General features: G+C 56.9%; 1 protein-coding gene across 2 annotated transcripts in view; it reads right to left on the bottom strand.

Moving 5' to 3' along the window:
• The window catches only part of ARHGAP23 (Rho GTPase activating protein 23), a 74,912-nt gene that overhangs the window by 42,552 nt on the left and 18,434 nt on the right, over positions 1 to 13,926 (bottom strand). The window contains exons 1-6 of one of the 2 annotated variants that reach the window (XM_049859952.1): positions 9,595 to 9,813; positions 5,944 to 6,105; positions 3,012 to 3,039; positions 1,587 to 1,682; positions 1,308 to 1,386; positions 1,098 to 1,152 (exon numbers count right to left, since the gene is read on the bottom strand). In XM_049859952.1, the coding sequence (XP_049715909.1) occupies positions 1,098 to 1,152; positions 1,308 to 1,386; positions 1,587 to 1,653 (201 nt within the window). In that variant the 5' untranslated portion in view covers positions 1,654 to 1,682; positions 3,012 to 3,039; positions 5,944 to 6,105; positions 9,595 to 9,813. Of the gene's footprint in view, positions 1 to 1,097; positions 1,153 to 1,307; positions 1,387 to 1,586; positions 1,683 to 3,011; positions 3,040 to 5,943; positions 6,106 to 9,594; positions 9,814 to 13,926 lie in introns of those variants that run through there. The other variant, XM_049859951.1, reaches the window with a different exon arrangement.

The raw sequence follows: 13,926 nt of genomic DNA, 5'->3' as shown, positions 1-13,926 counted from the left end.
AGCACGGCAGCTCCCAGGGCCTCCTGGGCTTGGCCCCCGGCCCTCCCTTGAGGGGCAGTGACCTCAGGGGCAAGCAAGCTGACATCTGGCTGGAACCCATGAGACCAGGGAACCAGACACTGGGTAGAGAGGACTGCCCTGGGCTCTGGGTCAGGGCTGGGCGAGAGAGGCAGGCAGAGAGAGAGGGAGTCTGTGGGTGTGTGTGTGTCTGTGTGTCTGTGTGTGTGTTATAAATGGATACATGTAAACATATGAGTGCAAGATATGCTGTTTGTGGGATGTGCCCTCACGGTGTGTGGTGGGCAGGAGTGCCCGCAGGGGAGGGGGTTCAGCCTGTGCATTACGACTGCATATGTCTGGGCTATGGCAATGTTTGTGAGCAGATGTACTGTGGCACACTGCGATGTTTTGGGGGGGTGTAGTGGTGGGTGCCTGTGTGTAGCACTGACGGGTTGTCTGTATCATGGCATGTGCCTTGTGTGGCATGTCTCGTGCATTGTGTGTGTGTTCTCGTGTACTGTGATGGTAGAGTGTGCTGTATGAAGGGGCAACTGTGGGGTTGTGTTATGTGGCTGTGTGCCTGGTATGTTCTGCTTGTGTACTGTGGTGCATGGTGTGTCGTGTGAATGGAACACATGACGGTGGGGTAGCTGGGGTGTGCTGTGGGGGCATCTGGTGTGTGCTGTGTAAGTGCATGTGGTGGGCCAGGTGGACACACCTGTAAGAGACACACTTATGGAGCCTGGCAGGGAGAGGGTGTGGGAAGCAGGCAATCTCTCCTGGGTGCGGACAAGAACATGCCAGTCTGGCAGGGCCCTCTGGGCCACCCTCCTTCCAGATACCCGAGCAGGAATCCTGCCTGCCAAGGCCAACACCTCCTCTCCCCCAGCACAAAGCAGCCCGGAATGAAGCAACGGCCAGTCCCAGCCCAGGGAGGGGACTGGCATCCCCGATTGGGCAATGCCAAGCCATGTTGCCCCCTACACCCTAGGATTTGCCCTTTCCTCCCTGCCTCCCAGAAGGGCCGAGGCAGGAGTGAGTGCCTGAGGAGAAGGGTCTAGGGGTCCCACCCCTCAGAGAGCAGGGTCAGGACTCACCAGCTGGAGGATGTCCTCATCTTTGGGCATAATGGACAGTTCCAGGGTATCATCGCTAAGGAGATAGGGCAGAGGGTCAGTCTAGGCTAAGACAAGGGGGACTGGGAGAACAGGGATCCCGGTCGCCAGGGCAGGCGAAGGGCCAAGGTGGTATGCAGGGACATGGTGGGCCGGGAGCTATTATGTGGAAGGGAGGCAGGGGGTGCTCACCTATTCTGGATCAGAGCTATGACCTGGGAGTAGGTCTTGCCAATGATGCTCTCCCCATTCACCTTCACCAGCCGGTCTCCTGAGGACGAGGGAAGGGGCCACGTATGAGTAAGCATGGGGCACCAACAGCCCCACCTGAGAACTCTGGTACCATGTATAGATGAAGGTGGGGGGACAGGAATTTCCTCAACATCTAGATCCCAGAATCTCATCCTAACTGGAGGGTAGGGAGAAGAGACCCAGAAGGGTACAGAGAGCCAGGTAACTGGAACAGCTCACCTGTGCGAAGCCCTGCCCTGTGGGCGGGGCCATCATCCTTCACATTCTTGACAAAGATGGTATCCATGGGCTCCAGGCGGTGCCGGGGGGAGGGTCCTGGTGGGCATCAGCCAGGTTAGCTGGGGGTGGCTGCTGAAGGTCACACCCATGCACAGCTACACACATAGGGGACACACACTCAGAATGATCACACTCACACAGACACAAACAGATACACAGACCCACACAACCACAGGACACCATAACAGATCCAGGGGCACACAGAATCAGAAGAGAAGACACACACACACACACACCCCCGCCCCCGTGCTAGAAACTAGGAAAAAGGAACAAACTCAGTCCTTGCCCTTTAGGAGCTCACTGTCTAGTGGCCGAGACAGACAGGGAAAGAAAAAAAAAAAGTTGAGGGGGAAAAAAAAAGGAAAGGGTGCTTTGAAAGAGGCTGGTATCAAGTTCCCAAGTTGAATGGGTGAGTCACAGAAAAGCCCTCAAGCTCCCAGACACACGGAGGGGCATGAACACCCAATGCTTACACCTCCCACCCCATCCCTTCCCCAACAGAGGCCTGAAGACCCTGGGGTGGAAATTCATATACCCCAGGAATACTCTCCCCTGTATCAATGCCCTGCTGACTGTATCAGGGTAATGGGCTATTCCCCTCCCCTCCCCCAAGGAGTCACTGGGACAGGAACTGCCCATGGCTGCCCAGTAGAAGCCCCATTGGTAGAGCCAAAAGGCTGCCTGTTTAAGGAATTCTGCCTTGTTCACCCCCAGGGAGCCTGGGTGCCATCAAGGGGCCCTTTGCGATAGCAAGAGTGACAGCAAGGGAAGTTAGGCTCACATCTGAAGAAAAAAGGACCTCAGGGCCCCCTCACTCCCAACAGGACCCTACTCTCTCCATCCCTAAGGACAGCCCTTGCTCAACTCACCCCAGCCCCAGCCCCTGGGCTCTCTGCAGCCCCTGCCTGTGCCTCTGTTGGTGGATCTGTCTGGGCTGGAGCAACTCAAGGGCAGGGGCCAGGTCTTTGGTTCCCATCTGCTCCCCGACATACCCCACACAGAATGTGGAACGGACAGACCCAGAGGGAGACAAGTGTGGGGAAAGACAGAGGGAGGTGAGAGAGAGAGAATGAGGAGGAGATGCCCAGAGTGAGCCAAACCAGCAACAGAGAAGAGGCAAGATGAGGAGGGACTGGACAGGATGGGAAGAGAAGGGGTAGGAAGGGACAGGGCAGGACTGGAAGGAAAGGGAAGGGAAGAAGAGGACAGGAGAGGGAGAAGGAAAAGGGAAGAAGAGAAGTTGGGGTAGGGAGCACAGGGCTGCAAAACCCAGGCAGACTTAGGGCAGAGGGAAAGAGACAGAAGGCGGGAGGATGAGTCCCAGCACAGACCCAGCCCTGGGACCCACCCCTCGCCACTCCTTACCTCCTCCTCGGCCTCCATTGTCTTCCTCCTGCAGGGGACAGGGAGGTGGGTGTGGGCCCTCTGCCCAGCCCTCAGCAGCAAGGGGGTGGGTGTTGGGTGGAGAGGGGAGCAGCTCCACCAGGGCGGGCCCTTCCCACTCCCACCACCCAGTGGCTGCACCCCTTATCTCCCTTCAACTAGCCCAGCTGTGGGGGTTGAGGGGTGGGAGGGTTGTCAGCTGGGACATCACAACCAAGGCCAAGAACACCTCCCCTCTCTCACTCCTGCTGCACAGATCCCATCATCCCAACATCCAACGAGTGGGCCCGTGGCACCTTCCTTGAGGAGGTCCCAGCCCCCACACAGAAGACCCAGGCAGACACAGATAAGCAGGCATGACAAGTGCAAACAGTAGCTATCAGTTCTAAGAGAATGGGAAGGGAAGTGCTGATTAGAATCCCTGCGGGGAGGGGATTTTGAGCCAAATTTGAGGGAGGCAGGGAGAAGGCATTCTGGGTAAGGGGAAGGGAACATGCAGACACTTGATGGCAGGCTGCTAACTGAAGGGTCAGTGGTTCAAACCCACCAGCCACTCTGCGGGAGAAAGAGTGGCAGTCTGCTTCCATAAAGATTACAGCCTTGGAAACCCTAGGGAGCAATTCTACTCTGTCCTATAGGGTCGCTATGAGTCAGAATTGATTCAATGGCAATGAGTGTTTTTTGTTTATTTGTTTGTTTGTTTTCTAATATGGGGTGGATCAGCTGAGCTAAAGTAGAAAGTCAACATGAGCAAGTGACAGAGGAAACATTCAGGTTTGAAAAGAGATAAAGAGGAAGCCAATGAAGGTTCTTGAGGGGGAGAGGGTGGGTATGAAACTAGCATTAGGGAGAGGATTCCGGCAGCTAGGTGCAGAGGTCAAAATGGAGTTGAGGATCCCCTGGGAGCCTGCTGGGATCATCCTGGTGAGTGATGGGGAAGGACACTGGGTTTGGGGGTGAATTAGGAATGAGGGAAAGGAGACGGTCAGAGAGACAGGACAAGCCAGCAGGATGTGGCATTTTAGAGCTGGAGGGGACCTTTGTTGTCATCTCATCCAACCCCCTCCATGGATACACCCATTTCACAGATGACAGGGCATGACCGTCCAAGGCCACCCAGAGACTTGGTGACAGAGCCGGGCCAGAACCCAGGACTCTGGCACCCTAGCTAGGACAGGGTGGGTGGGCCACAGGAAGGCCACTGGGCACTGCTGGAGAGAGGCCCTCTGTCCCACCCCCCATGGGGGTTTGCACCCACTGATGTGAGGTGACAGCCCAGCAAGTGGGTGGCAAAGGCAGACAGATGCATTTAGACAGCTGAGTGGCTGCATCCCTCAGGCTTCCAGGCAGGTAGCAGGAAAGGGGGGGCATCAGCCTCCTCTTGCCTCCAGGCCGGGGCCCTCTAAGCCCTGGGCAAGTTCCGAGAAAGGGATGAAGCCTGTCCCTGGCTTAACTGCAACCTGGGGTCTCCCAGAGCCCCATGTGAACAATGCCTCTCTTAGACAGGTCCACCACACAACCTGTACCACTGAAGACTATTTCTGTCATTGTCACCCCTCAGCAGGGTCCCCTGAGAGAAGGTGGCAGGGGCCAAGGGGCGGGGGCATTCTGGAGAAAGGGGGAAGGAAGAAATCAAGGTTCCAGGGAATTAGGGGACTGGTGTTTTGGGCATCAGGGGTGGGGCAGCGCCCCCATACCATCAGCCCCCGCTTATGCTAAGCACAGCTGCAGCCAATGAGAACAGTTAAGCAGTTGCACCCAGACTCAGATGTGGACATGAAAGTGGCACAGTTACATGAACGCACTTGAGTATGTACAGACACCTACATGCATGCATAGAGATAGTGCATACATGCGTGTGCACGACCATCATACTACACGTGCACATGTGCATACAGAGACATGCAAGCACACAAGCACAGACAATGAAATCCAATGCCTTGGTTCTCTGGCAGGTGGGACCAAGATCCCTAAGGGAGAATCCCCCAACAGCTGTGCAGGCTGATCCCAGCCCTGGGGGAGGGGGAAAGAAGGGCTCATTGACTCCAAAATAAATCTGTCTCCACCCCTGCTGGGAGAGAGATGGAGGAAAGGAGTAGAGCCCCATGTGGAGCCCTGATTCCTGCCTGGAGCCCCTCATGTTTTCCGTCACCCCTGTTCTTTGCTATCAGGAACCTCTCCCTGCAACCTATACCCTTGGTTCCTGGACTCAGAGAACTTGATGTTCATTCTAGGGTTGGAAGAGTCCTTAGAGATTAAGTCACCAAATGCCCTCAGGTCACAGCAAGAGCCATGGAGCCCCAAGAGCCACAGGAGGGTGAAGCTGTACTAGGACTAGAACTCAGGTCTCCTTTCATCCCAACCCAGGGCTCTTCCCGGCACATAGAGCTGGGGCTAGCATAAGCTTGGCACACTCTGGGAGGAGTCTCAAAGGTGGGTTGGGACATGCTCCCAGATAGCTCAGGCTGGGAAGGAAGGCAGCAGACCCAGCTGAGAAGAGGCCAGTGGACAAGGGGCCCGGAGAACTCCATCTCTTCTAAGAAGGTCAGTCTCCTTTGAGAGGCCAAGCGTCTGGGGGTATGAGTTGAGCATCCTGGCTCCTCCACCTCTAGGTCCCTTGCCTTGAACCAGCCACCCCTTCCCCTGAGATCTCATCCAGAGAGGTTCAGAGGCTTGATCACACAGTGCAAATGGCCCAGCCATGATGATCACACAGCGCAAGTGACAGGGCTGTCCCTGCCTCCCTGTGACACTCCTCCCCAGGCCACAGGAGAAAGGAGCCAGGTTGAACCTCAGGGAGGACTGCTTCTCAGGGAGGGTCAAAAGGACCATGGAGGGGACAAGCGCCAAGAAATCTCCCCTGGCCTGCAAAAGCTTCTCTGGCCAGCTGGGGCAGTGGGATAGCTGGGTGTACCTTCAGGCTGCAGTGCACGGCCGACTCGGGCGGGTACACGATGAAGTGGCGCAGGGTGAAGCCGAAGCCATCCTGGAGACTTTTGTGCAGCAGCAGAGTGCGGGGCCCCTGCCAGCGGAGGGGGCGCCCAGCAGAGCACCCATCTCTCGGGCCCAGTGGCAGCTGTGGGAGCACAGGGAGAGAGGGCTGAACACCAGTGTGGTCTGAACTCCCGAGTCTGCATACTCGGCACCTCTCTCTGCAGCCCAGAGGATGTGAAGAGGACCGGGAGAGGCCCATAGACCCTAGGGTGTCAGGTACCCTCCCTGTCCATGTACTCCTCCTCACCCCTTCCTTCCTCTCCCACCTTCATCAGCCCAATGGCTCCTGCCTTCTTTCTTTTCTCCTCAGTCCACCCAAGATGCCTTGCCTCCAGGGAAATAACTTGTTGCAGGGAACTGGAGGTTCGTTCAGATCAGCAAATGTTCGCTGAGCACCTCCTACGTATGCACCAAACACTCAGCCTCCCTACCTGGGAAATGCCTGCTGCTGTCTGAGCTCATTCCTGCCTGCTGCATAACCACTCACACACATGCACACAGAGTTGCGTGTAACATGCTCACACAGACAGACACACACGTGCAGACACAGACACATTCACAGGCACTCATACAAACACATGGACACACAGGCGCAAATATGCACTCAGACACAGATGTGAACACACAGATGAGGACACACAGTTACACACACAGTCACACATAGCCCACAGATTTTCATGCACACACACATACAGACACATGCACACAGCACGCACCAGAGACACACAGGCATGCACACGCACACTTAGGCAGACACACAAATGTACACACGTGAATCCTTCAGGAGCAGCAGCAGGAACACGCAGGGGACTAAGAGCAGCGAGGGAGTGGAGCAAACATCAGACAACAGAAGGGACTTGGAGGCTCTGGGCCCAGCTCAGAGGTCTGGCTGGTTCACTGGAACAGAGCAGCCCACCTAAGGCGGGCATCTGCCCTCTGGCTGACCTGCCAGAATACTTGGGATTCCCTGAGATGACATGGCAGAGGGCGTCTGAAGACAAAGGCATGGGGGAGCACAGGTCTGTTCCTGGGACATGAGGGAGAAGAGGAGGGACAGCGCAGTGCCTGAGAGGAGGTTCCCTTCAGGTCCCCTTCTTGGACACAGAGAGAGAAAGCAGGTGATAGGAGGGTGTCAGAGAGATGTGCCCAAAGGAGACAGGCTGAAGAAGACCAGAGCCAAGGGGGAAGCGCCTAGTGAAAAGCCAGGAGGCCTCCCTCAGGGGCTCTTGGACCCCCAACGTCAGGCAGCCTAGCCTGCCCACTGCCCCCAATCCAAGGGCTCTACCCAGAAACAGTCCTCAGCCCCCTCACTCCCCTTTGGCACCAGGCAGAACCCTCCAGTGGAGGGAAGAAAGGAGGGGCCGGTACAGAGGGAGAGAAGCCACTAGTTCTGAGGTGAGGAGCTCCCACCGCACTGTTGTCTACACCCCCCCAACCCCCAGCCCCCCACCCCCCCACCCCCGCCTGTGCACAGGTCAGGGGGAGGAGCCTGCCGGTACACAGCCCTATGCTAGGAATTTCTGCATGGGATGGGACACTGGGCTGCTGTCCAGCAGCCTAGGGGAAGGGGGTATGTCCTCAAATCGAAAAAGATTAAAGAAAAATGTGACAGAGGCAATAGGCTTTCTTCATATAGTCCCAGAGGACAGAGCCAGGTAGAAGATACAAAGAGGCTGAGAGGCACCAGGCAAGGGAGACCGTTCTAATGGAAAACTACCAAGATGAGGCTGTGAGCTCCCCATCCCTGGGAGGAGTCAAGCAAAAGCTGGAGGACCAATTGGGTGGGAGGTCCAGTGATGGCCCCTCAGCTCCTCCTGCTGTAGCTACAGCCTGGCCTCCCCCGCTGAGTCCCACACCCCCATGGCGGTCTGGGGAGCCCAGAAAAGAACATTCTCTGGGAATTCTGCTAAAGGCTGAAATCCCCTGGATTTCCTATCTCTGCTGACCTGACAAGGAACTGATAAGGGAGAGAGGAGAGCCTCGGGGAACCCACCACTGCCCTCTTCTACCAGAGCCCCTGCTCCTCCCCAGTGTGGGCTGCCCCCTCTACGCCCCCAACCCAGGCTCAGAGCTGAGACTGTTTGCAGAGCCCATTGTCTTGCTGGTGTCCTGGATTAAGGTTTAAGCCACCAGCTGCCCCAGTGATGAGAAGAGGCTGGGACAGGTCCCCACATGCCGCCCCCCCACGCCTCCCCCAGCACATCCTGCCTGGAGCTGCCAGCTGCCTGGGGGTGCCACTCCCTGGGGGGCCCTTTCTGTAATCCAGGGCAGCAAGCATGCCTTCCTCTCTCTCTGGTCTCCTCCTCACTCAGGCCCTACTGGCACCCCCTCCCTTATCTCTCCCTCTCCCTTTCCTCTTTTCCTTCCCTCCAATCTCCCTTCCCTCATCCCATTCCTACTAGGCTCCTGGGAATGTCAGTGTGGTAATCTCCCTGTCTGAAGAGGAGAAACCACAGCCCCCAATAACAACCCCAGGTCTGGCATCTCCTCTGTAGGAAGTTCTTCCTTAGGTTTCACCTCAGTCTTTCATGGTGTTATACATGTATGTTTCCTCTCCTCCCCTCTGACCTGTAATAACACTGGGTCTTGCTTTTATCTTGAGGGGGAGGGAGGTGGTGGGCGCAGAACAGAGAGGGATCCAGCAATAAAAACTAGAAAGATGATTAGATTGGAGAGGAGTACAACTCACAAACACTCCCAACTCTGCCTCTCTGAGGCAGGCACAGGGGCAAGGTGATGGAGAGAGAGGGGGTCAGAGGGGCACACCCCCGCCCTCATGCTAGGAAAGAAAGAGACATCCAGAAATACTAGCTGATGGTGGGAGAAGGACAGGCAGCCCCAGGGCCACAAAAGAGGCAGAAGTGGACACATGGTGAGCTGGCAATACCAGGAACCAGAACCCAGGAATCCTGCTCCTCCCCTCCCAGGAGCATAAAGAGGTCACTGCAGGGAGCACAGCGTTCATGCTGGGCATGGTGCCCAGTGTGACTCACGCCCTACTAGGCCAGTCCTGGACATCAGAAACACAGCCCCCACCCCCAATCCTGCCAGTCATCACCCTGAGCTCACTTACTACCTGCTGCGGCCCATTCTGCTTCCTCAGTCTCCTCTGCTCAGTAGAAAACCCTTGTGTGCCCCTGTGCCCAGGTCCTCTACCGGGTTTAGAGCAGGTAGTGCCCACCATGCCAATTCATGGAACCCCTGCCTGGCTCTGACTCAGGGTCCTTACAGCCCAAACTCTCTAGGATTCCCCCATGGATCTCTTCAAAATGCCCTGGCCTTTCCATCCTTCCACTGTCTGGATACCAAGATGGCTGAGCCCACCGTAGGTCACAACTGCGGAACCCAGACTGAGGATTAACGCCCAGCACCCCTGAAAGAGCGCCAAGTCTTCCACCCTTCCCCATCTTCCAAGCTCCTCACTCACTCCCCACTCCAGGGACTTGGGTTCTGGAATGCAGGGCGCATACACCTCCAAGAACGCAGGGAGTTGGTGACCCGGTTCCACCCACTCCCTGCCAATGCCTGCCCAGCCCGCCCCCGGCCTCGCCAGCCCCGCGGCGGCGCTCACCCTGGCCCGGCGCGACCCGGGGACGCGGCGGTCGCTGTGGCCGAGGTAAGGCAGCCAGAGGCAGCGCGGCTCCGGGGCGCTGCAGTCCACGCCGACGGCGCGCTCCCAGCGCCAGCCCCCGGCCCCCGCGCGCTCCACGCGCCATACGGCGCTGCCCACAAGCGCCGCAGCCGGCAGGGGTCCCCGGGCACGGCCGCTGCCCGGGCCCCAGCGCGCCGCGGACCCGGGTTCCGGAGCGGGGCGCGCTGTGCGGGGGCCCGCGGCCGCTCCTCGGAGCGGAGCAAGCGGCGTCCTCGGACCCCCGGGCGGCAGGCGGGCCCCGGGGACCCCCACCCGCCCCCCGGAGCCGCGGGGCCGGGGCCCAGTGGCTCCGAGGGGACGGACGGCCCGCGCGGAAGGCGGCAGGACGGCTGGAGTGGTTCCGCGCCTCCCGCGCCTCCCAGCTGAAGGCGCCCCTGCGAGGACACGCGGGTGAGTCGCACAGGGCAGACACCTCCCCCTCCGGGGCGGCCCCTGTCCGCGGCCGCCCTGCTCCCACACACACACAAACACCCACACAAACCACCCCAGGCACACACATATACACATACCATCGCCCTCCCACTCACACAAAAACTCACACACAATACCCCCACCCATCCACGTGTACTCCTTCTAGTACACATCACACATACACTCATGCACTCCTATCCAACTCACAGGCCCCGGAGAGACACACATACACTCCATGGCCCTCACATAGGGCATACACACATTCTGCCCACCCTGTACGGACCCACCCCACACACACATCCATGTACCGGACACCCTCCCATTCTCACACACACACACACACACACTCTGTCCACATACCGACAGAAACACGCACACATAAACACATAACACTCTTCCCCTCATGCACACACACATTGTGTGTGGACACTCTTCGGTGTATACACACCACACACACTCTGGACACCCTCCCATGCATACACACATGTGGTCCACACATTTCACAGAGACACATTTGCAAATATAATTACTCTGCTCCTAAAAGTCCACCAGAGCTCCTCACATACCTACCCATACACCCCATACATAGCCCACGCAGAGACATCCACAAAGCCCACTCCGCATACAGATGACAGGCAGACCCTGCCCAGCAGGCACACTCCATACACAGATGCCGTGCCCTTCCAGATGAGACACACACACACACTCCTAACACCCCCACACCAGAGTTCTAACATTACATCCTAAGGTCCCAAGTGGAGCTCCCACTGTGACCCCAGGGAAGTATGATTGGCCCTCTTCCTCAGGACACTTGCCCATTAGCTCTAACCAGAAGGTCTACCACCAAACTGACAGTGGACTCTCAGCTCAAACCCTCCTCCCCCCCAACCCACCATGCGAGTCAGACAGGAAGTCCTAAGGCTCCTTCCCAGGCCCCTTCCCAGTTGAGCCAGCAAAGGCCTTGGCAAGTAGGTGTGTGATCACTACCACCATTTCTATCCCATGTGGCTGTTCACAAACAGTGTGCTTCTTCCCACAGCCATTCACTGTGGCCTGGGGCCACTACTGTGACCTAATTTTCTGAGAAGGAAATTGAGGCCCAAGTGCACATAGCTTGTTACGGAAGCACCGGGACTCAAACCCAAAGCCCCTCATTCTGACTTTGGATCTTATACCCAAATTCTGGCCATCGGCCAGGGAAGAGAGGCTGGGGGTGGGGTAGGCAGCAGCTCCAGACCAACCCTGCTCCCAAATCTAGGAGGAGGCATCCAGGAGGAAGAGTCCTAAGTATCGGGCCATTGTGGGGCAGCTGCCAGAAGGGAAAACCGAACTAAAGAGTCAGTCTCCCCTTCCCTCCCCATCATCAATACCTAAAAACAGCTCCTCCCCACCTCCCTGCCCTGTCCATCACCCATTGTTCCCAGGTAAGGACTTGCCCGATGGTAGGCCATATGGGAGGTACTTGATGGAGAAAGGGGTCTGAGACTAGAGAGGCAGAGAGTGGAGAGAAGAATCTAGGGGGTAGAAGGAAGGGAGGAGAGATGGGGGTCAACAAGGTGTGGGGAGGCCTAGAAACAGAGGGGTGGGAGAGGAGATGGGACAGAGGGAGGGGTGGGGAGCCTGAGGGCACAGAAGGAGGAGAAATAGAGGACCATGGGGGTTGGGCAGGATCCAGGGAGGGAGAAGGAAGAGAGGAGGAAGGGTGAGGGTGAGGCTTGTGGGGGCGGCCCTCTGCCTGTGTCAGCCAGGGAGCGGTTTTGTTCTCCTGTTTCCTGTTTGCCGCTTGCTGGGCCCCTATGCAGGAGCTGGACCCCCACCCCCACCCCTGGCGGAAGCCAGACGGGAAGAGCGAGGCTGCCACCAGCGCTGAGTCAGGAGGGCTTTGGGGCAGAGCTGGAAGGGACCTCGGTTGGGGGAGCAGGACAAATGCTCACATCGCATTCCCATCAGCATCCCTTCCCCCGGCCCTCAATAACTAGAAAACCTAGGATTCTGGGTTGGAGCCACCCCTGCTCTTGCTGAGACGTTCAGGAGGCAACTCCCAAAGCCAGTGGCTTCCCTGTCACGTTCTCCAAAGGCCAGACACTCATAGACAATTGGAAGTGCCAATAAGAGATTCTCAACCCTGTCAGACTATGTGGCCCCAAGGGAGGGCAACGGCCACAGGGATGTCATAGACTTAGAGCCTGGCCTACTCTCCTAAGTGGACAGTAAGTCCCTCCAGCTGCCTAACCTCCTTTCCTCTTGCTGCAAGTCCAGTTCCTGCTTCCCCTCTCATGCCCCATGGAGCCTCTCACATCCAAAAGGGCTGCTAGTGGGCCTGGAGCAAGAATCCACCTCCCTCGGTACTGTTGAGAGCTCTGGGAGTTGCAGGGAGGGGTAAACCATATGGGGTTTCTGCATCCAAAGACCTTGGAAATGATCAGCCATATTTGCAATGTCCATTTCTTGCCCCTTAACCTGGCAGGGACAGCAAGGCCCAGCAAAGCAGGTAATTAACTCTCCCAACATAAACCCACACTGTTCCCACCACCTCCACACCACCCGCCTCTACCAGGACTTTGGGAGGTGGACGTACATCATAGAGTCTTGAACGTTGTACGTAGTTGTACATAAATGATCCACCAGGCCTGGGGCGCTTCTCAGCATCCCCCCACCATTTCCTCTGGGAAAGGAATGTGGGGTGGGCCCCAGAGGGTGGTGGGGGAGGGGGCTGAGGGCTGGGAAATACCAGGCGTTGCTGAGATTCTATTCCAAGCCTTCCTGCCTGTGGTGAGTCCTCCTCCCCATACGCCCTCCGCAGCTTCCTCCCCCCAAATCAGAAATGACCCCACTGAACAGCCCCTCCCGTCCCCCTCTAGTTTGACCAGCTTGCAAAATCCACTCAATCTTATTTTTCTGAGAATCCCTGGGTGGGGTTTGGGGGCTGTACCCTCAAGGAGAGAGTATCCAGTCTTCCCTGTGGCTTCTCTCTCCAAATAAGATCATCATCCTTTACTGATTGAAAGTACTTTCACTTTATCTCATTTGATCTTTACCCTAAGAATTGGATATGGCAGGGCTTGTTTTTCTCACCATTTTTCAGGTATTGAAACTGAGGCTCAAAGAGGACAAATGATAGACTCAAGGCCTCACTTTTACTACTTTAGAATCAGACCCCAGGCCTTCTAACCCCTAACCAGAATCTCTTTCCACTACCCTCTTGTTTATCCATTTGACAACCATGTCTTGAGTGCCTGCTGTGAGCCAGGGGCTGGGACGCATTGGAGAATAAGACAAGCACAGTTCCTGCCCTCAGGGCACTTACAGTTCTAGTGGCATTGTCCCAGCTCCTGAATCCTTTAGGGGTCCCCAAATTCCAGACTTAAGTTCAAGCCAGCTGACTTCACCTTCACCAAAGGAGACCCACACACACCAAGAAAGACCCAACCTCAGGGGTGTGGGGCCTCTTCTCTCTGGGAGGGGACAGTTTGTTTGAGGGGGAGGTCAGGGGCCTCCCAGATTAGCCCTTCGCACAGAAGGTGATCTGGGCTGGAGGGGGGATGTCTGCAGCTGCGAGAACCTGGCACCCAGGACCTGGGGAAGGGGAGGAGAATGTCCTGGGGCCCGAGGGTCAGGGGATATGAAAAAGAGGGAAACTGAGAGCCCTGAAGGGCATGGGGTTAAGGACATGAGAGAGAGGGGTTCAGGGTCAATCCCGCCTGCTTTTCCTTCCTCTGGCTTGCTTAGTATCCCCTCCCAGAATGTAGGCCCCAAACCGCAATGTTACAAACAATGTCCCCACCCCCAGAGAACCATCCAGCATTTATGATGCTCCATCTGGTCCCACACACCCATGGC

Source organism: Elephas maximus, chromosome 19 (assembly GCF_024166365.1).
Source record: "Elephas maximus indicus isolate mEleMax1 chromosome 19, mEleMax1 primary haplotype, whole genome shotgun sequence".
Lineage (NCBI taxonomy): Eukaryota > Metazoa > Chordata > Mammalia > Proboscidea > Elephantidae > Elephas > Elephas maximus.
This window is presented reverse-complemented; position numbering and strand designations above follow the sequence as displayed.